Source organism: Talpa europaea (genome assembly GCF_964194135.1).
Source record: "Talpa europaea genome assembly, chromosome: 16".
NCBI classification, from domain to species: Eukaryota; Metazoa; Chordata; class Mammalia; order Eulipotyphla; family Talpidae; genus Talpa; species Talpa europaea.
In genome coordinates, this window is record NC_140084.1 from 19,954,614 (window position 1) to 19,975,732 (window position 21,119).

The window sequence follows — 21,119 nt, forward strand, 5'->3', positions numbered from 1 at the left end:
TTCTGAGAGGGACCAGACTGACATCACTCAACCACAGGATGCAGGCAAACACCAGCAGCAATAAGAGGAAGAGAACTAAGGACTGTGCCCTACTGGAGACAATCAAGGAGAGATGCTGGGTAGGATCCAGTCCAGGAAAAGGAAACGAGTGGGGAAACTGGTAAAATCTGAGTACAGTCTGCAGAAATGGTAATGGTCATGTATCAATGCGATGTTCCAGACCCTGGGGTTTGAAGGATGGTTACATAAGATGCTAAGATCAGGAAAAAGATCAGGAAAAAGTGAAGGATTTATGGGTTCTCAGCTCCAATTTAAAAACAGTGCTACAAATCTAAAATTACTGCAAAATAAAAAGTAAAAAAAAAATTCTTACCAAAAATACACAGCCTCAAACTAATCAGGAGAAAACATCAAACTCACATGGGAAGTGTCTAAAAAGTAAGTAGCCAGAACTCCCCAAGGAATCAGTCATGAAAGACAAGCCCGGTGGGCTGCCAAGTTGGAGGAGACCTCAACAATGGGACAACTTGGGGCCTGGACCCTCGGTCCCAGCAAGAACTGGCCAGTGTGCGTGAAGCCTACAGAAGAGACATACAGTACAGGCCACGCTCAGCTGCTAGTCTTAACAGAATTATGATCATTTAAGACATTGGCATTAGGGGACGCTGGGCAGAAGGCATATGAGGGCACAATAACGATTTTTGCAAATTTCTGTAAACTTAAGATTTGAAAATGAAGTTTTAAAAAATAAAAGGAAAGTGGAGAAATCTTTCTTTTAAATTCCCTGCATTAAAAATAGCAGAACATCAGGAGGTGAGAAACAGTGGTATGTTCTGGCAGGAACAGCTGTGTGCGGTTCTCCCCAAAGCCCCGAGGGCTGGGTAATCAGTGATCAGCTCCTGGTTTGAGGCTAATGCTTGGTGTAGAGGGAAAAGTACCCGAGAACCCAGAAGAAGAAAAAAAGGCCTATTCAAAAGGAAAGCACACCCACCTTGCCTGGGGCTTGTAGCTGTTGAGGATCTGATACGCTCTGAGCAGGTCCAGCTTGCCATGGCCTTGCTCAAACATATTGACACCAGGAAGCCTCCGGGCAGATGCGATCAGGGCCTGCTTCATACTGGCTGGATTCACCAGTTCCCGTTTCTGGACCGTGCTAGGGGGAATCACATAGTTGCTCATTTTCTCTAAGAGTGAACACCAGCTGTCCCTAACATGTAGATGTGCATACATGTGAGCCTCAGTCTCGTTCTGTATCTAAAGGGAGCTTCTGGGGTGAAGCCCAGGCCAGATGAGTTTGAACTTGCTTGGGATCCACACTTCTCAGCCTCACCTCCACATGGCCTGTGTGAACAGTCACTTTTAGGTTAGTGGCTGTTTCCACGAAATATATCAGAAACACATTACTTTCCCTAACTCAACTAAATCAACCTCAGAGGCTGGAGGTGGCAAGAACAGAGGAGGTGCTGGCTCCTCCAGGGAAGGGAAGCCAACTGCCAAAAATACAGGTGAAACCTGGGACATCACCTGGCTAGATGAGGAAGGAAAACACATCCTGGAAAAAGGTCTCACCAGACAGGCAAGAAACAGTCAAACCAGGCCTTTTCTGTCTTAGAGGCTATGTGTGACACACTACCTGGGCAGATAAAGCCTTACAGACAGTGGAGACTTGAGGCCTGCACCAAAATGCCTCTGGACAAGCTCTACTTGACTAAGAACTGACTCAGCAACACCAGGGCAGTACAGCAGTACCAGTCGCATAAAACCACTGGCATGATCACATTCATTTTTGCTTAACTGTGTTATAAGTACAAGTACATTTTAATCCCTAGACGCAGGGGCAGGGTGTAATTCAGTAAGCAAAAAAAGAAAACTTACTCTAAGTTCCTAAATAGCTTTCTGAGGTGGTGGGTTGGTCCTGGCCTGGGCAGGTATTTTTCTAACAGGTATAGACTGGAAATCTGACATATGGAGAAGTAAGGGAGGAGAGAAAGTGGGACGGGGTCTCAGGATAGACTAAAACAACTATAAGCAGCTCACCCACAGGTCAACAACCCTCCCCCTCTTCCTGAGGATAAAGGTGGAGACCAAAGGTTAGGGCTAGTCCCTCCTCCCAGAGCCGGGAGCTATTGTCATGCCATAAAAGCATCCTGACCTTTCAAGAAAGTGAAAGGTTTTCTTGATACAGATGCTACTGGGAATGGAAAACACAACCTCCTCTTCTACCCCTCATTTGACAGTGGGGCATACTGAGAGGCCCATGTGAAGAGCCTGCAACCTCACTCCAGCTAACAATCCCCGGCAAGGGGGACAAGGACCCAGGGAGGTTTATTTCCGTACAAGAATGGACACAAAGGCTGAGCTCTCTCTCCCCAGCTGGCAGAAATGTCTACGTGAACAGCTAACCCCAACTTGGCCTTCCCTTCCTCTGTTTTCACTGCAGTGACACAGGGAAGGAAAACACTCAGGAGAGGAGAACACATTTCTGAACAGTCAATCTTCTCAAGAATTTGGCTCTAAACTCTAAGGGGAGGATGGAAAAGGGAGGAAGGAAGCAGATATCCACCTTTATATCAAGGATTATTAATAAAGGTCTCTTGCCTTACAAACAAAACCAACATAAGTTTACCTTCTTTTTAAGGGAATTTTAAAGGTAATTTTTTTTTAAAAGAGGCATTTATTTTTATTTATTTATTTGTTTGTTTGTTTGTACATGCACTGAGTACAGTCAGAAGCGCGGGAGGGCGAGAGAATTCACCAGAGCCAGAGCAGGGAGCAGAGCAGGCAGAAGGACCAAAGCACACTGCTGAGGGGAGCAGCGGGCGGCAGGAGAGGTCTGCGCGCCATGTGGGACCCTCCTCCGGTGGCCGGGGAGCAGCCGGGATCGAACCGGCGCCGCAAAGGCCGCGGGCAGCTTCGCAACCCAGCACTCAACCGCTGCGCCACCGGGGAGGCCCTTAAGAGAATTTTTTTTTTTTTAAAGTCTTTTTTTTTTTTTTAATAGAGGCATGTTTTATTTATTTATTTATTTGTTTGTTTTTTTGTTTATACATGCACTGGGTACAGTCAGAAGCGCGGGAGGGTGAGAGAATTCACCAGAGCCAGAGCGGGGAGCAGAACAGGCAGACTGACGAAGTACACTGCTGAGGGGAGCAGCGGGCGGCAGGAGAGGTCTGCGCGCCATGTGGGACCCTCCTCCAGTGGCCAGGGAGCAGCTGGGGATCGAACCGGCGCCGCAGAGGCTGCGGGCAGCTTCGCAACCCAGCCCTCAACCGCTGCGCCACCGGGGAGGCCCCCTTAAGAGAATTTTAAATACAAAAACATTTACTATTATTTCCTGTTTTATTTTAAAATTTTCCAGAATTTTGTAATATAACAATAACTCAACTGAAGCCTCACTGAGAGAAAAAAATTTAACAGTTATTGGGGGGAAGGGTAAGTGATAGCTCCAAAGACATTTCTTAACTTTGAGAACAAGGCATCCTGGCCCACTGACTAAGTCATCAATCCTAGTAGACCAGAATTTTCTCCCAGGTTCATTATCTGCAAAATTAAGGGTGGATCACTAAGCTACATTACAATTGTATTTGGGAGCCAAGGAAAATAAATACATCACACAGAGGAACTTGTCTCACACAGGAATGGTGACTTAAAGCCTACTGCCTGGCCCTACAGATCTGTAACTAAAAGAACACATTAAGAAACAGAGAACATGGCAAAGAAACAGTTTACTTTTTGTTCCCTGCTTAATACTTGAGATATAAGTACATCTGTTATGCCACAATACAGCACATTAAAACAAACAAAATGACACAGGGTATATGGGGAATCTGTATATCTTCCTCTCAATTTTATGAACCTAAAATTGCCCTAAAAAAAAGTCAAAATAAAATGAAGCCAAAAACCCAGACTTTAAACATAAAAACAGTCACTAGGAATTTGTTCTTGTAGTGTTTCATGGGCTAGTGCACAGTAAGTCCATGCACCCCATGAACTCTCACAAGAACCCTGATGAAAACGGATTCCTGAGTCAAAGGATGGGGTGAAGCAAAGAGGTCACATGATGCATTCCTAGCTCTCAAAACTCACTGGTGACCAACAAGGATCAACTCCTGGGCTACTGGGAACACCTTCTCTCTACTGAGAGACACTTACCTGACCAGCAAGGTGACAGCACCAGCCACCACTGGAGAAGCCACACTGGTTCCTGAAAGGGCACGGCACCCTCCTTTCACACCGGAACCCCTCACTCCAGCACCATACGTGACAATGTCAGGTTTCACACGGCCGTAACCTCCAGGTAGTTCCTAGGAACAAAAGCAGCTTGGTCACCACATCACACACTGGCACACAGCTGCCATGTGGTTATGAATGGGCAAACCAAATCAGAAACATGGGTTACTTAAGTATAGTGTCGCCTTAGTAAGGTACTAGTTTTAGTCTGAAATTCACTGTGATAAACAAGTTTAAATGATGTTAAAAAAATTATTTTTTGTTGTGTTTCATAATAGCAACAATAATGCCATAAGAGATTAAAAAGTATTTTAATTTTGTTAACATGCAAGACTAGAAACTGGAAATTGCTTTCTCTAGATAACTAAAAAATTAGGGGAAAAAATAAAATATGTTTCCTTACAAGGAAATATGTACATGACTGGATATTTTAAGAAATAAGAAACCATTTAGAACATAAATGAACTGCATGAATAACTGGTATAAGCATTTAACTGAGCACTCCCTTAAGCTTCCTGGAAATTGGGACAAAATCAGAATCTCAATATAGTTTTATATTCTCAAAAAAAGAAGTATACCAACTTAAAGTCAAAGAACTCTTTTATGGTACTCAAACACAAATGGAACCTCTGGATCTGTATATGGAGACAGAGGAGAGGTATTTTTCAGTAGTTCTGTAGATTGCTCAGGAAGATTTCTTAAAATGCCATGAAAACCACAGTGTTGATCACCAGGGACATGAAATGGCATGGTATCTCAGTGACAGCATGTATGCTGTGAGGAAGCCAGCCATGTGTGCTGGGAGAGGCACTGTTCCCTAGTCTGGCAGTTCAAGGAAGGAGCTAAGGGGCAGAGGACAGATATGAATGTACTACCAAGACTGACTTCTCAGAGAGGGTCCACAGACGTGTCAATTCAGTGGGCATCGATTCAAGAAAAAGGTATCTGAGTGTGGGGACACCTGTTGGGGTGCCAGGAGAGGTGGCACTGCCAGGTAGCAAGGCTCCAGTAGAAAGTTATCCCTTAAAGCTGCACCACCTGGAAAAGCCACAGGTGCTCAAAAAGCTGTGATGCCCTCTTTTGAGACTTCCCATGACTTCTGTGCTTAGAGTAAGAGCACCCACGAGATGATCTGACCCTGAAGATCCAGAGAGAGCACCTAACTTGGACTCCAATTCTGCACAATTAAACCCCATGTAGCTGAGTTAATTGTTGGGATTATTTCGATTCTGTACAGCTACATGCAATTGTTTCCAGGGTAGTAGAGCCGATATTAAGCTGTTCTCACTAGTTTTTCCTGATTCTTGGGGCCAAAACAAATTATCTTGCCCAGCACTTGGGAGGACTGCCACCTTCCTACAGTTAGAAGAAGTGGGCATGTGAACAATGGGTTACACAGAAATAAGTTCGAAAGAATGGGAAATACCATTCAGAAGTAGCAGCTGCCCGCCGCACCGTGGAGGAGTCTCTGGTCCACATGGCCACGCCACCCACACAGGGGAGGGTCGGGCTCACAACAAACTGTTCTCTGTGAGTTACACACACACACCGGGCTCTTATACAAGTGGTTCCTTAGGCACAGTCAATGAATAAAGAAAAGCCTACCCAGGTAGTCATTCCCCTCGAAGAAAAGCGGGCGATGTTATCCTCAAAGTCAATGCCACCTACTCCAATCACATCCATCTGATCAGCAGGGTTATTCAGAGTGCTAAATTGAGGCACAAAAACACAAGGGAAGAGAAACAATTTAAAATGAATAATTCAGCTAAAAGCAAATACCTCAGAAAGATTTAAGAGCTGTGGTTCCATGACCAGGTGTGTGCAGCTCTGCTAGGCTCTGTCCCCACAATGTCCTGTTAAGGGCCAGTTCACTGTCACCTGCATGCCAGGCTCACATGCCCCTCATACCTGGAATATCTTTTTCCTTCCCTCCCTGTCAACTCACAATACCTTGGTCTAAGATTCACATTTTCCTCTTTCTTCCAGGCTTGAAAGAGGTTCACTTCCCTGAACATCACAAGGTTTGACCCAGTCACAATTCACCACTGACTTACACATGTTCACATCACTTTCAAGTTGCTGCAAGAACATTCATCTCGCCTCTCCACCAAACTCCATTATCTCTAAGAAGGAGCCGCACCCACACACCTGTGTCAGCCACGGTCAGGAAGAGAACAGTTCTGCCTGATCTTTGGCAGGGCACCACTTTCCTCACGGGAAACTGAGAATAACGGCCATCTCTGCAATCTCGAGCCCCTCAGAGAGAGGTCAGATGCAAAGAAAAGGCACATCACTCCTGTCAATGCCTCTAGTACACAAGACCTGCCAAGAAGCTCTAATGAGGCAGACAAGTCAGGTTACTATGAGTGCAGGTGAGGCAAAGCGATCTGAAAGCCTAAAACAACCGTTAAGAAATGGCAGTTCTCGAGCCTCCCCGGTGGCGCAGCGGTTGAGCGCTGGGCTGCAAAGCTGCCCATAGCCGCTGCAGCACCGGTTCGATCCCCGGCTGCAGGGCGAGGGTTCCACGTGGCGCGCTGACCTCTCCTGCCACCCGCTGCTCCCCTCAGCAGTGTACTTCATCAGTCTGCCTGATCTGCTCTGCTCTCCACTCTGGCTCTGGTGAATTCTCGCACCCTCCCACGCTTCTGACTGTACCCAGTGCTTGTATAAATAAATAAATCTTTAAAAAAAAAAAGCAGTTCTCATCTTCACCTATTACAGCTCTACTACTGAAAACTGAACTCTACTACCTGACAAGTTAAGAACCACAACTGATCCCATGTTGATCCCATGTGGTTTTAGCAACAAGAGAGCAAGGTCTCTAGAGTATGTGCTTTTAACCAACTGTTTGATACCACGTCAAGTTGGCCCCAACACTGCCTTCCCTGCTCAGTACCCAGCAACTAGCTACCAGGTAGCAGCTAAGAAGCACTAACAAAGACAATAAAAGTCTACATTTCCTTGAAGTCAAGGAGCAGAGATTAGCACAGAAGTCACTGACAGAACTTCCCACTGAAATTGCCATAAAATACTGCACCCTTCCCAAGCTCCCTCTACCTGTCAATTCTGTAACAGTGTCCTTTAAATACTGACAAAATAAGGGAGAGCTCAGAGGGCTGGGCCTGAAAAAAAAAAAAGGTCATCTTTGTGGGTGCTGCAAAGGGGGAAGCTACAACTGAGACTCCCCAGCACCACAAGGCCTGTGTGGAGTGTAGGACCCACAGAGCTCAGAGCAGGGGTACCAGTACCCCTGAGGGTGGGGGGTGCCAGTACCATTTCCCGAGGAGCTGGCAGCACAACACCTACATCCCATGAACCACTTCAGGAAGATTCAGCCCTGACCAGCCCTCCCTAGGCCCAAGCAGCAAGCCTTTCCCAGCATGCTGAGGGGCCGCAGGCAGCTGCCAGCTCTCCATGCAGCTCCAGGAGCAGACACAAGGCCGAGACAGAGCCTTCCTCTCCACTTTCCTCTAATCCTGATAAGGAACAACTCTTTGATGAAAGGCCATCAACTGGCATGGTCCACAGAAGCACAAGATTTCAAAAGAGCAACTCTTGTGGAGCACAGGGTCAGAACAACACATGGAGTAGCAAGACTGGAGAGGTCTGAATAGAAAGGCCCACAGGAGGGTGGGCAGCAGAAAGGGTGACTGAGATGGCAGTAAACACAGCTTCCAAAGGGAGGCCCAAGAAGGCGACTTCCAGGAAGACACACAGAAGTGGGACAGAAAGTCAAGCAACAGTGCCGGCTCCTGCTGGACAACGGCCAAGGCCCCAATCAGGCCTACCACCGGCCCGTGTAAATCAAGTTCCACCGGTACACAGGCATGCCCCCGCCTTTATACATGCCAAGGAAGCTTCCACACAAGGGCAGCTGAGTAGTCACAGCCAACACCAGGTGGCTCAAGGCCTGAAACAGTTATCATCTGATCCTTTACAGAAAAAGCTTGCCTTCTCAGGCTGGAATATAGAGGAATCTGAAGAAAACTGTGGAAAATTGTGGATAATGATCTATTGCAGATCCCTGAATATGAAAACCACTGGAAGATATATTTTAACAGCAGAAACAAAGGAAGGAAAGAACTGTTACCACTCTGGAGGCTCAGACTAGGCAAAGGCTTCCCCACTGTTTGATTTCATCCTCACCTGCACCAGGGGATGGGCAAGAAAACTAAGGCTCAGAGGGGGCAGGTCCCACCCATCTGGTGCCATAGTCCAATGTGTAGAAGAGCTGGGAGGAAAAGACTGGGGTGGGGTGAAAGACTAGAAACCGAGTGTTAAGTGATGATGACACCAGTCAGGGAGAAGAGGCAGATGTGAGAATGTTTGAAAGGGTCAACAGGAATAGCTGATGAGACTACTCAGGAACTGGTATTTTTCATGGCATAGTTATAGTTAGGTGAATCCAATGAGTCACAACATGTTATGGATGACACAGCAAAATCCAGAACTTTGCACAGGGGAAGGATCAATGACTGAAACACTAATCAGTTAAAACCGCATGATTGCCAACAGGCCTAGTTTCTGATCTATAAAAGCATGAGTTTCACAAGAATTCAGTCTAATCCTATGCTCTGGACCCTTTGCATGGGCAGTCAGTCCTCAAGACCACTTGCTTTCCCCACGGACACACGAAAGGATGTCATAGAAAGATGCAGGGAGTGTGTGCTTCTCAGGGCGCACATGTACAACTCATACACACCACACACACACACACACACACACACACACAGGAGGTACATGCATATACTTCTCTTCTTCAATTGGGTTAGGACACACTGAGAACAGGGCATATTTTCCCTTTTTTTTTTGTGGTGACTTCAAACCCTTGCTTAAGGTACAGAAATACCTTCATCCTGGCTACCCAATAAAGGTGGTGATAAATATCCTACAGCAAAAGCCACTCAACACAAAAAAATGACATGTTTTCTAGAGTTACAAATGGGTGCTATAGTAGAAGGAAACTGGGGTCTCTATCTAACCAGACCGAGGTTTACTGTCCATGATTCTGTGACTACTCCACAGCTCCCACTGCTTTAGTGCATGGCAACCCAGCACAAAAGGCCAATCTTTGATACTTTCTCTTGGCTGGCCTACCTGACACTCTTGCCCATCCCCAAAGCACCTCTCTGCCTGTTCTGCCTCCTTGCACTTTCACCTCTGTATTAACATCCTCAAGAGTTTGCAGCTGATGGTCCCTAGAAAAGGAGGCACTTCATTTTACCTCTTCACTTCAGTGCCTCAGATATGGTGAGTCTCAATGAATACTGCAGAATCCATTTATTCCCAATAGATTCACTTTCCTAACTGATTTTGAGAAAAATAATAAAACCTTTCAGCTTTCACATTAATGTTTTTATCAAAGGGGGAGGGAGGGAAAAAATTAAACAAGATTGGCCTCAAGGTGACAGCTGCGGAAGGTACGTGGGGGGTTGTTAGGTAGTCTATTTCTCATATGTTGAAAAATCAATGCAAAGTTTCAGGTATAATCAGGTACAGCTACAGAGATGCCCACTTTCAGGATAAAAACATCTCTTAAGTCATCCACACTGAGAATACTTACCCATAAAGAGGCCCATCGTTGCCAATAGCAGAGACCATGATTACATTATTAGCTGTTAATTCCCAAACCTACAAAATTAACAAGCATTTATGAAAATATACCACTTTCAAACAATCAACATACAATTTTCCAAAAATAACCACAAATTCTAAAGAGTCCCTTTAGAAAAGGAAGGAGTCCTCCTTAAAACATAACACTAGAGGGCGTCCCCTGGTGGCGCAGTGGTTGAGCTCTGGGCTACGAGGCTGCCCGCAGCCTCTGCAGTGCCGGTTCAATCCCTGACTGCCGGCGAGGGTCCCACGTGGTGTGCAGACCTCTCCTGCCATGCCCGCTGCTCCCCTCAGCAATGTATTTCGTCAGTCTGCCTGTTCTGTTCCCCACTCTGGCTATGGTGAATTCTCTCACTCTTCCGCGCTTCTGACTATACCCAGTGCTTGTATAAATAAATAAATAAATCTTTAAAAAAATGAAATAAAATAACACTAGAGCATCACTGGCGTGGGTATGTATGCGAACAACTACATTGTGAGATGAAAAAATCCAGGACACAAGTCCACACAGTGCACAGTACATGCGTATTCAGAAAAGACATGCCATACTCTTAAATGAGACACCATGGGCCACCCTGGACACAAATCACAAAAGCTCAAGTCAGCCCATCTGTGTTAACAAAACTGGCACAGCATGGGTGACATACAGCACACTAGCTATAAAGCACTTAATGTTGGGGTGCTGTCACCAGACACAACCTCCTCCTGTGCAGGGACATGACTCACCTTATCAACAAAGGGATGGTCCATGAAGTCTGGGCCACCAATGCTGAGGTTCAGCACATCAATCTTCTTTAAGATGGCATAGTTGAAGGCATCCAAGAACCAAGACGTGTACGAGACCTGGTGAATTTTAAAACAGTCCCTGAGGTATTTCTGTGAAAGTTTCAGAGTGCTACAACAGACTTTTTATTTCTAAGGGTAAAGTCTGGATTCTTATCAGCATGAAGCATTGACTTACATTTCAGATACAAACTCTAAGAAGAAATAATGCTCTGAAATGCAAAAAACCACAGTCAGAAATTCTAAGGCCTGGAGTAGACTCAAGTGAGGCACCTTGGATTGTGTGGGTGGCCTATCTGCCTGAATCCAAAGTACAGCTCCTACCATCAAGTACACCTTCTCTGACAAAAGCCCAAACTTCTAACAACCCCTCTTGTAAAAGGACTTATCCTAAGATACAGTTCTTCCTAATTTCCTTATTGAAGTTAAGTTACTTTGAGTATCACCAGTTAGGTGTCTTTATAAAATACAAAATTAAACTTACATTGGAGACAGTATTAGTGTTAATGTTTTTTAAAAGGCTATAAAAATAAGACCACATATTATTTGCTAACACATGCAAAAGAAACTCCAGGAGGAAGGGGTATAAAAAAATTATTAAACTATCACAGGGGAGACCTGGGGAAGAAGGATGAGAACGGGCTGGAAGGGGCAGGGTTAGGAAAGTTGTCACTGTATTGCCTTTAGATATTCAAGAGCTATGTATCACCTATACAAAAACTCAATTTTAAAAATAAGCACATTCTAGGACTCTTCTTTTCTATAAAGGAACATGCTTATTGATCCACTTATCCTACATGACATTAGGTGTTGGGACACAGAAGACCACCAAGGTGGTCCCATCCAGGAGGGGGTAAACAGACAAACATGCGACTATTCTCTCATGCAGAAAATATAAGTCAAAAATGTGGTGGCACAGGACCTCTTGAAGAATAAGGAATCCCTGTGTATACAGTGACTTGGCTCAGGGCTGAAGTCAGGCCCAGAAAGGGGTTATGGGGAAAGAGCAAAAATCACACAGAAGGGGCAGTACAGAGACAGCAGGACACACTGGGGATGCTACAAGTAGCTTGTACCACTGAGTCTGTATTCACAGGCAATATCAACTCTTTAGATTTCAGGAGTCCTAACAACACCAACCTGGTTATTGGTAAAAACCCTGAAAATATGAAGTTCTGCATCTGGAGCAAATCCTTGGCATTCTCTCATGCTGGCAATCACACCTGCCACGAAGGTTCCATGGCCCAGCCCTGTGGCCCATCAGGGAAAAAGTCATAAAACACCACTGATAATGTGCACCCAGACAACATTCCAAACCCTCACATCAGATAGCCACTTTCTCCAAGTCCAAGAAGAAGAACCCCTGCCTCTGCTGTCCTCACTCAGCCCACATGCCCTGCTCCAATTCCAGGTTGAGCCACCCTGTTCCCTCCCAGATGGGGAAGGAAGTGCTCCTTCACCCACACCCCTTCCTCTTCCCTCTTCAGATTCCCTTTCCCTATACCCCCTGAGACATTTTAAAAAAGTTTCTGCCAAAACGAAAAGGCACCACATGGGTTTGTTTGAGTGACTGCTGTACAGGACTGCTTGGTCCCTACCACATGGTGAAACACAGAGTGAAAGCAGGGTACAAGATGCACCCCAAGGTCTCTCCCTGCCACACTGTCACCTACCGTCATCCAGTGTCCGCTCATTGGTCCAGTTGGTTCTCTCCTTCACATTTTTGAAGTGGGGGTGCTTCTCACTCAGCCCAGTGTCAAAAACAGCAACCCTTACATTAGCACCTTATTCCAAAAAGAAAGAAGCACAGGCGCAGCTGGAGAAATCCTTTTTGAATTGTGTTGCTATAATAAATCCCTCTTTGGGACCTAAAGAACACACATCATGGAGTAACACATCTGAGCAGAGGGCACAAGGAGGCCAGGTGCCGCAGGTGCCCTGGTTGACGGATAGTGGGGGGTCATCGTGGAAAGGCCATCCTCAATGCTGAACGGACTGGGAGGATAAACAGAAAATCTCTCTGGACACTTACCAGCCACTAATGCTCAGGAACAGAACCACCCTGCCCTCTACGCAAGGCAACAGTTGTCACCTTAGATTGATTTTCCCCTTCTGGCAATTTATTCCAGGTTTCAAGCCCTCATCTCCTCTCAGCGATCCAACAGGGAGAAACATTCACAAGGTCTCACCCACAGAGATGGGGAGCCGCTCCCATTCAGGATAAGGACAGTGACTCAGTACTGCCCACTAAGAACAAACTCCACAGAGGGGCTGTCAACCACACAAGGATGACCACATCTCAGGGAAACTACGCTAATATGCACTTTTCTGTAGTGAAATCTATTTTAGATGCCAGCAGAAAAGGCATGGTGCACCAATGTGAAATATTGTCAGGTCAAGAAAGTCTCAAAAAACACCTAGAAAAAAATACAGGCTACTTGGACTATTTAACAGGGAACAAGTATATGAAGGCAATGACTTTGTATATGAGAGCTGTGTACACATACACTATGCCACATAATTACACCGAGATAAGGACCAAAATGTATTGTTTAATTTTTAAAAACACACACTGGCTGGGGGGAGGGGTTGGTGATTAGAGAATTTGTTTTGTGAAGGAGTTCTTACCCTAAAAAGATAACAGGTAACAGTCATAATAAAATATCTGTCTACCAATAGACATTCTGGAGGCTGAGGAAACCAGAGAAGAAGGGTCTCCAAGTCCAGAAGAATCATCAGACACAATGAGACAAAATGGGGTGTGCTGGGGCCAGGGAAAACAGGCCAACCTTTAAGTCAGGCAGAAACCTGCAGAAGAGCTAAATCAGGAGTTTTCTGACATGATGAATTAGCAAGGTAAAGAACCTTACGGGCTGTTATTTTCTCTCATAAGATCTGATCATTAACACCATTTCCTGTTCTGAAACAAATTACCTACCAGCAAAACAGCCAGTTACTTAGGCCCTCAGCACTGCACGTGAGTCATTAGCAATTCACTTTCACGTTATCACCCAAACCAAGGGAACCATCTTTGAATGTGATCTCTTTCACTGAAAAACAGGAACTCTGCTGGTCTGCCAGGCAGCTCTGGCTGTAAGCAGGGTGTGTCTCATGGATGTATGTCAACAGAGAAGAGATGTGCCACCTTCTACCCCTGCTAACCTCAGAAATGGTCGAGGAAAGGCACAAATGGTGAACAGGATTAAACAATAGAAACCACTGAATAGACACCTGGCAAAACAGGAGTCAAAGGTAAGAGGCAGCTGACTAATGCGCAGCTCAATGGAGTGAGGTCAACTGCCTGGGGTCGCCCACTCGGGCACTACACACTCAGGAGGACAGGCTCCAGGACCCACCAGCCCAGGCTGTTTCCAGGTGGCTTCCTGATTCTTGGGACATACCTGTGTACCCCATCTGCCAGAGCACATCCGCCTGCAGCGTCTGGGCAACCTGGCGCGGGATGGCTCTCAGCAGCCGTCTGCTTGAGTGTCTTCCTGTGGCATGCCAGAACCCGGAGCCCAGGGAGAGACTGGCTCTTCGCAGAGGACGGGATGACTGCCACTTCTGGCTCCATCGGGTTTCATTACAGGGCAAGACAGGGTCAGCTGGAGATAGGGAAGAGAAAGGTCAGAAGAAGGAAAATAGTGACTCTGTGTCCGTATCTGCAGGAAAACCATCCTTCCCACCACAGCAATGATGACCTTGAAGTCCGATCTGAAGGAAAGGGGACCCCCTCCCTTTGCCAGAAAGACATTCTCAATGCAGTTATAATCACAGGATGTCATGCAGCTATCTTCTCATTACCAAATAATTCCTTACCTAGAATTTTCTCACCAATGTACGAGAGAGGAGGATTTATAATAATTTTAATGATACTAAAACCAGAGAAATGTATGGTTTTTCACCAGCAATTTGTTCTCACTGCACCAGAAGGGGTCAGAGAAATGAAGCAATGGCCACTGAGGTAGAAGCCATGTTACCCATCCACAGGACCTTTTCCCAGCTGTACCCGCTCAGTGTTCTCAACATGTCTATCTACGAGAACTGCACCTTTCACAAAGCAAAGGAACTACAAAGGAGACAGGGAAATGTCTGAGGGTGAAAAATTATGTTATATCCTTGATCTTGTTAGTACGCAACTACACACCATAATCAAAACTTGCCAAACTATGCACTAAAATGCATGAAATTTTAAAAAAATAGAAAAAAGAAAAATACCATAAGCATTTTCCCTTTACCTTTCAAAGACCAAGCTATAATGAAGAAGAACATCTTATTTCAAGTCAGTTTTATGAGAAAATCTCTAACACTACTGAAGTTCTATTTCTAAAGCTAAAAATTATGGTCACTTTTATTACAGTCTTAACCAAGCTACACCCATGGAAAGCACAACAACCTGGAAAAATATACAGTCATGTCAATTCCATTAAGTAACTATTTGCACAGTCTAACTGAAATTATTCTGTACCCAACTTCCTTGCTGACTCTGTTCTTTAAGTCAACAATGTGGAACAATACTGTAAGTTCTAAATGAAGAACAATATTTAGAACAAGGGAGGGGTCTGTTCCGCTTTCCTTAAACAGCCCAGGTAACACCTGATGCAATGAAGTCAGTCTAAGCTTCACTCTTAAAAGTCATTTAGAAAAGTGGGAACATTATCCAAGGAAAGCAGTTAAGATGGTGATTAAGACAGTTACTATACAAGTAAGGCATAGTGACCCCTGGAGAAACTGGAGAGTTTTAGTTTCCTGGAAAGAAACGGGGTGGGGGGGGACGGTGGGGGGCACACGGAGTGCCAAGGGTATCTTTGATTATCTTGGTGTGGAAAACAGGTAGCTCTGTCTCACAGCCCACAAGATGGAGCCAGGGCTGGGATCCAGAGCAAGACCGGCATTGGTCCCAACTAAAGCCAAGCCTCCTAAAAAAGCCTGCCACAGAAATGACTGACACTGAATGTATACTTATGACAACCTCAACACCATGCTCTTCCCACAGCCACTGTTTCCCTCGGAGGTAGGTGGTATTATCTCCATTTTATGGTTGAGGAAAAGTTGGTTTAAAGAAAAGGTGCCTGCTACAGAAGGTCACAGGTAAAAAGGCCTCCTTCATGAGATGAACTTTTCCTCATGGGTGTCAAATACAGCATCTGACACCATGGTGGAGATTCTATCAAAAGAAATCCCAGGGCATCCCTGGTGGCACAGGGTAATTAAGTCTCAGCACTATGAAGTTATCCACAGCCACTGCAGCACGAGTTCAATCCCTGGCCAGGGAGCTACCCACATGGCACAGCAGACCTCCCCTGTCTCACCCGCTGCTTCCCTCAGCAGTGTATTTCAGTAGATCCACCTTTTTTGCTCCCCACTCTGTCTCTGGTTAATCCTCTCACTCTCCTCCCTCACACATCTGGCCTATACCCCAGCTGCTGTATGCATAAATAAATCTTCAAAAAAAAAAAAAAAAAAACCCCAACTGTGAGATTCTATAATCACTGTACCACAATTAGGCATTTCCGTATTTCCTCAAATATTTTGGAGTTCTTCAAGAAAATAAAAAGGGTAGCACAAAGGGAGTCGAGTGAGTGCATGAACAAGGACAGTGGCAGCTGGAGTTGAAACTTGAGCTGTGGAGCTATAGGAAGAGGCATTCGTTGAGAAAAGAGTAGACTCAAGAACCACCTGACTCTTGACCATGCAACTGGGGAAAGCACTTCTCACACCATAAATCAAGAGCAAGTTGACGGGAATCAGCACAAAACAGGCTGGCTGGGGCAGAAAGCAGGAACGACTAGAATTGGGTGGCTCCTGCATGAGCAAGTTGAGAAGCAGCTCGCATGTTAAGCCTTATAAAGATACTGAACAGGAAGAATGTTTCAGTCAGAGCTCAACTCCTTTTCAACACCACCAGATCCAAACTGGAAAGAAATCCCATCAATGTGCTGATCGTGGGAAGTTTCTCTCAGAGTTCAACGCCCATTCAGCAAGGCAAGCCTATAAACATGAGACAAGTCAGCTCTATAAACATGAGAATGCAGAGAGTTTGTTTCAACAGAGCTCATCCCATTCAGCATGAGAAATCTTAGCAGAAAAAAACCCTGTCAGTGTGATGTGTGTGGCCCATGGTTCAGAGCTCCCACCTATTCAACATCTAGAACACATACCAGGAGAAACCCAACGAATGAGGTAAAGGCTCCAGCCACAGCTCCCAGCTCAGCTAGGACGTGGAGGTGTGCAGAGAAGAGAAGCCTCTCAGCAGCCAGGGCAAAAATGTTAGGGCAAAAATTCACTGGGTGTCATCCTGGAAAGCTGGTACAGGAGTGAAATTAGAGGCTGGTCTCTGCTAAGTAAAGGGCACTCTTCAGTCCTCTTTAAAAGGGGAAGGAAGGTGGGTGGGTGGCAGTGGCACACTCGGGGTTAAAAAAAAAAAGCAATTTCTTTTAGAGCCAGAGATACTTTATAACAGAACCCTTACATAGTGCATCCTTCCCGAGCAGGCAAACACTGCCAGTTCAGTGACACTGGGCTGAAAGGAATGATAGGCACCCAGCTGTCTCATTTCTCTTTTATGTCACAAGGAGTACAAAGAACTAAAAAGAAGTCTTGAGAGAATCTAAAATCTTTGACCTCATTTGAATCTGCTTCATGCATCATTCTGACAAAAACAACCATGAGTGAAGACACACATGTGAGAGTGCAGGAATACCAATGCCTGCTTGGTTGTAGGACTTTCCGTGTAAGAAGTGATTTAAAGGGAGAAGAAATGAACCTCGTTTTAGAGTTCTGCAACAGATGAGACTCTATGTTTGTAAAGTTCTATAGCACCCTAGCCATTAGATTGTAAGTATGACTCAAGATTCAATATACTAAAGTGTACTCAAGTTCACAGACTTCTAAACAACAAGGCCCATCACTCCACGTTAGCTTTCTTTTCTGTCTTCCCCTGCTGTAGGACAAATACTAAAGAAGCAGAATTTCCCTGTTTCTCACCAAATTCTTAGTAAGAGATGCTCCAGCAGTCAAATGGGAATGGAGTTAGACCCCTTGTCTCCTGCTCCTCATTCTGACTATTGTGATGGTGCCTTGATGTTTCCAGAAGTGGGGGTAGATTCATATCCTCCATCTCCTGCCTTTCACTTCTTTAGCATTCATTCTCGTGGGCTCTGACAAACTGAGCTAGCCTTTTAGATCTACACGAACAAAAATAAATCTTATTTTACAAAAACAATCTCAACTTGATAATGAAAACTATACAAGATACAGGTCTCCCTCCCTTCCACTTTGAGAGCTTTAGTTCACCCTCGTTCTCTTAAACAAGTTTGTCAGCAGCAAGTCATTTAAGTCAAATGTAGTGCATTGTGTAGCCTTCAAAATCTAGATTAACTTTTTCTTGAGTGATGTGCAAATTTATGAAGTCAAGCAAACATGTTTCTTAACATAGATGGGAATGGAGCCAGGGGTCATTCTGATCAGTCTCTAGCTCAGGTTTTATTGGTGGGTGAATGCTAACATCCTCCTGATTGTTTTTATATCTTTTATAACCATACAGGTTCCTGCTGCATTGACAGTCTTCCATAAAAATGAAAAATAGAAGATTTTGCATAAAAATAAAAAGGCACATATATGTATTTGGCTAACTATACAAGCTTTGATGTGTTTTACCTTCTTGGATTATTTTGTGGTTATTACTTTTTAAAGGGAAAAAGCAGTAAGAACCAGGCAGACTGGCAGAAAGGGCTCTGAAGAAATCAGACACCTGAATTCACAGCTGACTCAAGAGTGGTGCTATGCAATTCATTAGCCTTTTCCCCTGTGTATTTGTTTTAAAAAACCTCAAAAACGCTCAGATCTAGTTATAAGACAAAGGAAGAAAAGCAACCATCCAATGAAAGAAATAACAAAGAAAACAGAAGAAGGTGCAATTTGTTACCCCAGTTTCTAATAAATAGGAAAAATATTCTCCCTTCGGTAATATGCATGTGCTTTGGAAATACATGATACACAATTTATCATTTGAAAATAAACTTCATCTTGACAAGCCCAAAGTGTAAAGAAAAGAAGTAGGGCAGAATAAACCTGTGAGTTGGAAAGAGAAGAACCAAATTCCTTCCATGCCCACACCTACACAGCTGCTAACCTCCATAAGCCCAGCTCAGGAAGGCATGGTCACAAGTGGTCAGGAGGTTCTGAGATAAATTCAAAGAATCCCAAGGGAAAAACAATTTGCAAGATGCCTTAACAAATGAAAATAGTGACAGAAGCACAGAACTACAGACGGAAGCAAATTTTAACAGGAAATTAAAAGATACCTTTTCTCATTTCCAAGAGGGAAAGAGAGTCATGGCTCCAAAGTCTAAAGGGTATGAGACTGAAGCTGGTTGACAATCACTTCCAATGGAAGGAAAGATCACTATCATCCTCTAATCCAAATCACCAGAATAGCAATAGTCTCTTTTTTGTTCCTTAAATTCCTGCCTAAAAAATGTTCACAATTGATGAAACTAGTTGAAGGGACACAGCATCCTTCACTGTACTATTTCTCAACCATTCTGCAGTTAAAACATTCCAAGTAAAGTTGGGGTGTTAGGGAGGAGGGTGTGTGGAACACATTATGAATATACACATGCTCTCACTAAATCCAAATGAAACAAACTGATCTAGATGGGCCAAGATATAGTACTCACACTCTGCATACTTGAGGGCACGAAAGACTTTCCGTTGGGGTGTTACCCGTTTGATGTTAGGATGATCTTCCAGTGTTAGCAGTCCTGCTTTCTGTTTTTCTTTTATCTGAATCACCTCAAAATCACTAGGGTAGTCACTGGATGGATTGTTTCGAGGTATAATTCTCCAATTGTCTATTTCACTGCTCTTCAGGGCACTCGAAATAAATGAATTTCTAGCTTTGGCTGTAAAGTATCCATTGAAAGCCACAATATATTCTGAAACCAATAACCACAAAAAATAATTTACATACACAAATAATCTTACAACATATTATATTCATATACTTATATGGATATTAAGTTCCCTGGTAAAAGAAATCTTGTATGTCTTAAAACCTACAATACAAAGAGTAGTAAGGACATACATCAGTTTAAATGTCTGGGACAGCAGGACCCAGAACTTTGAGATAAAATGACCTCTATAAATCTCCTGATCACAGAATACATCACTCAAAATCAGACACCTGTGTTTTCTCTAAAAAGTAAACATCAATACAAGTCTAAATGTGTGACAAAAAGAATACATGTAAGCTCTTCAAATAGGGAAATAGAATTCAGAGAAGCAAATGTTCAGTGTCATTTTACTGAAAACAATAAAATGTGGAGTGGATCATAGAGAACTATTTGCTCAGTTATTCACATCTGGTTACTTGAACCTCAGAACATTAACATTCAGCACCACTAACTTCCCTCCCCCCTTCCTCTTCTACAGTGGTGTCTGTTCTGTGGAATTAAGTTGTAAGGAAATAACTCAAAGTCATCTTCCATGCTTCTTCTACGCTAAGTATACTGGGAAAGCAAATGTCAACTGAGTCAAGCCCAAGGGTCATACACTCATCCCATCCGATATTTATTATAGAAAAAAGGATTTTTTTTTATAGCAAAAAAAAAATAAGGGCAATCCCTAACATTCAAAATAATATCATTACCATATTCCACAACTGTTGAGGAGAATTCCACCTTCAAAGTCAGGTGGGAACAGCCAGGGCATGGAACTTTTTCAAAAGATTTCTTTTCCACTCTGTCACCCCGATGTTTCTTCCCACAGAGCAAAACCACTAGCAGAAGCAGCCAGATGTTGACAAGCTTCATGGTCACAAATGACTATGGTCATAAAAATCGCATAAATTCAAATCGCACTTTTTTCTTCCTTGATTATAAGTTCATTTTTGTTTCAGTTAAAGCTGAAACAGTACAGATGAGCCATTTTTACTGTCCGGTCCAACATAAATAAAAGTTAAATTTCATGGTCTTTTGTGGTTTGGCCTGAAAAGAGGCTTTCATTTCTTTCTTCGTTTCTTCTCCATCCTGGACATCAGATTTCTCTTCACTCTGGCCCAGACAACTGAGTCCTGTGCTCCATTTGCACCACAGAACCAAAGTCCAAAGAGGCTAATCAATCCTCTGCCAGCCAATCTACAAAACAAAACACGCCGCCAGTGTGGGCATTAGTAGTGCACTGCTACAGCCAGGCAGGACTGAGTTATAAGTGCAATTAAGATCAGAAAGTCAAAAAGATACCTCATTTATGAGACACAATGACTGTATGAGGCAATCACAAAACAGCTTACTATTTTGCTTTTATTTGGTCGCTCCTCACCTCTTTCTGAAAAAATGGTAGCTTCAAAAGTAAAAAATGGTTGGGGCCTCCCCGGTGGCGCAGCGGTTGAGCACTGGGTTGCGAAGCTGCCCGCAGCCTCCGCAGCACCTGTTCAATCCCCGGCTGCTCCCCGGCCACCGGAGGAGGGTCCCACATGGCTCGCAGACCTC

The 21,119-nt window shown here is 44.3% G+C and overlaps 1 protein-coding gene across 1 annotated transcript in view; it reads right to left on the reverse strand.

Moving 5' to 3' along the window:
* Nucleotides 1-20,441, reverse strand: part of MBTPS1 (membrane bound transcription factor peptidase, site 1) — a gene marked incomplete at its 5' end in the record, with an annotated part of 41,781 nt that extends 21,340 nt beyond the window's left edge. The window contains 10 exons of the mRNA XM_084257515.1: nucleotides 992-1,153; nucleotides 4,153-4,304; nucleotides 5,836-5,938; nucleotides 9,794-9,861; nucleotides 10,570-10,686; nucleotides 11,767-11,876; nucleotides 12,300-12,410; nucleotides 14,028-14,231; nucleotides 19,308-19,565; nucleotides 20,279-20,441. Coding sequence (XP_084113641.1) covers nucleotides 992-1,153; nucleotides 4,153-4,304; nucleotides 5,836-5,938; nucleotides 9,794-9,861; nucleotides 10,570-10,686; nucleotides 11,767-11,876; nucleotides 12,300-12,410; nucleotides 14,028-14,231; nucleotides 19,308-19,565; nucleotides 20,279-20,441 — 1,448 coding nt within the window. The remainder of the gene's footprint in view (nucleotides 1-991; nucleotides 1,154-4,152; nucleotides 4,305-5,835; nucleotides 5,939-9,793; nucleotides 9,862-10,569; nucleotides 10,687-11,766; nucleotides 11,877-12,299; nucleotides 12,411-14,027; nucleotides 14,232-19,307; nucleotides 19,566-20,278) is intronic.
* Between the last annotated feature and the right edge of the window lie 678 nt (nucleotides 20,442-21,119).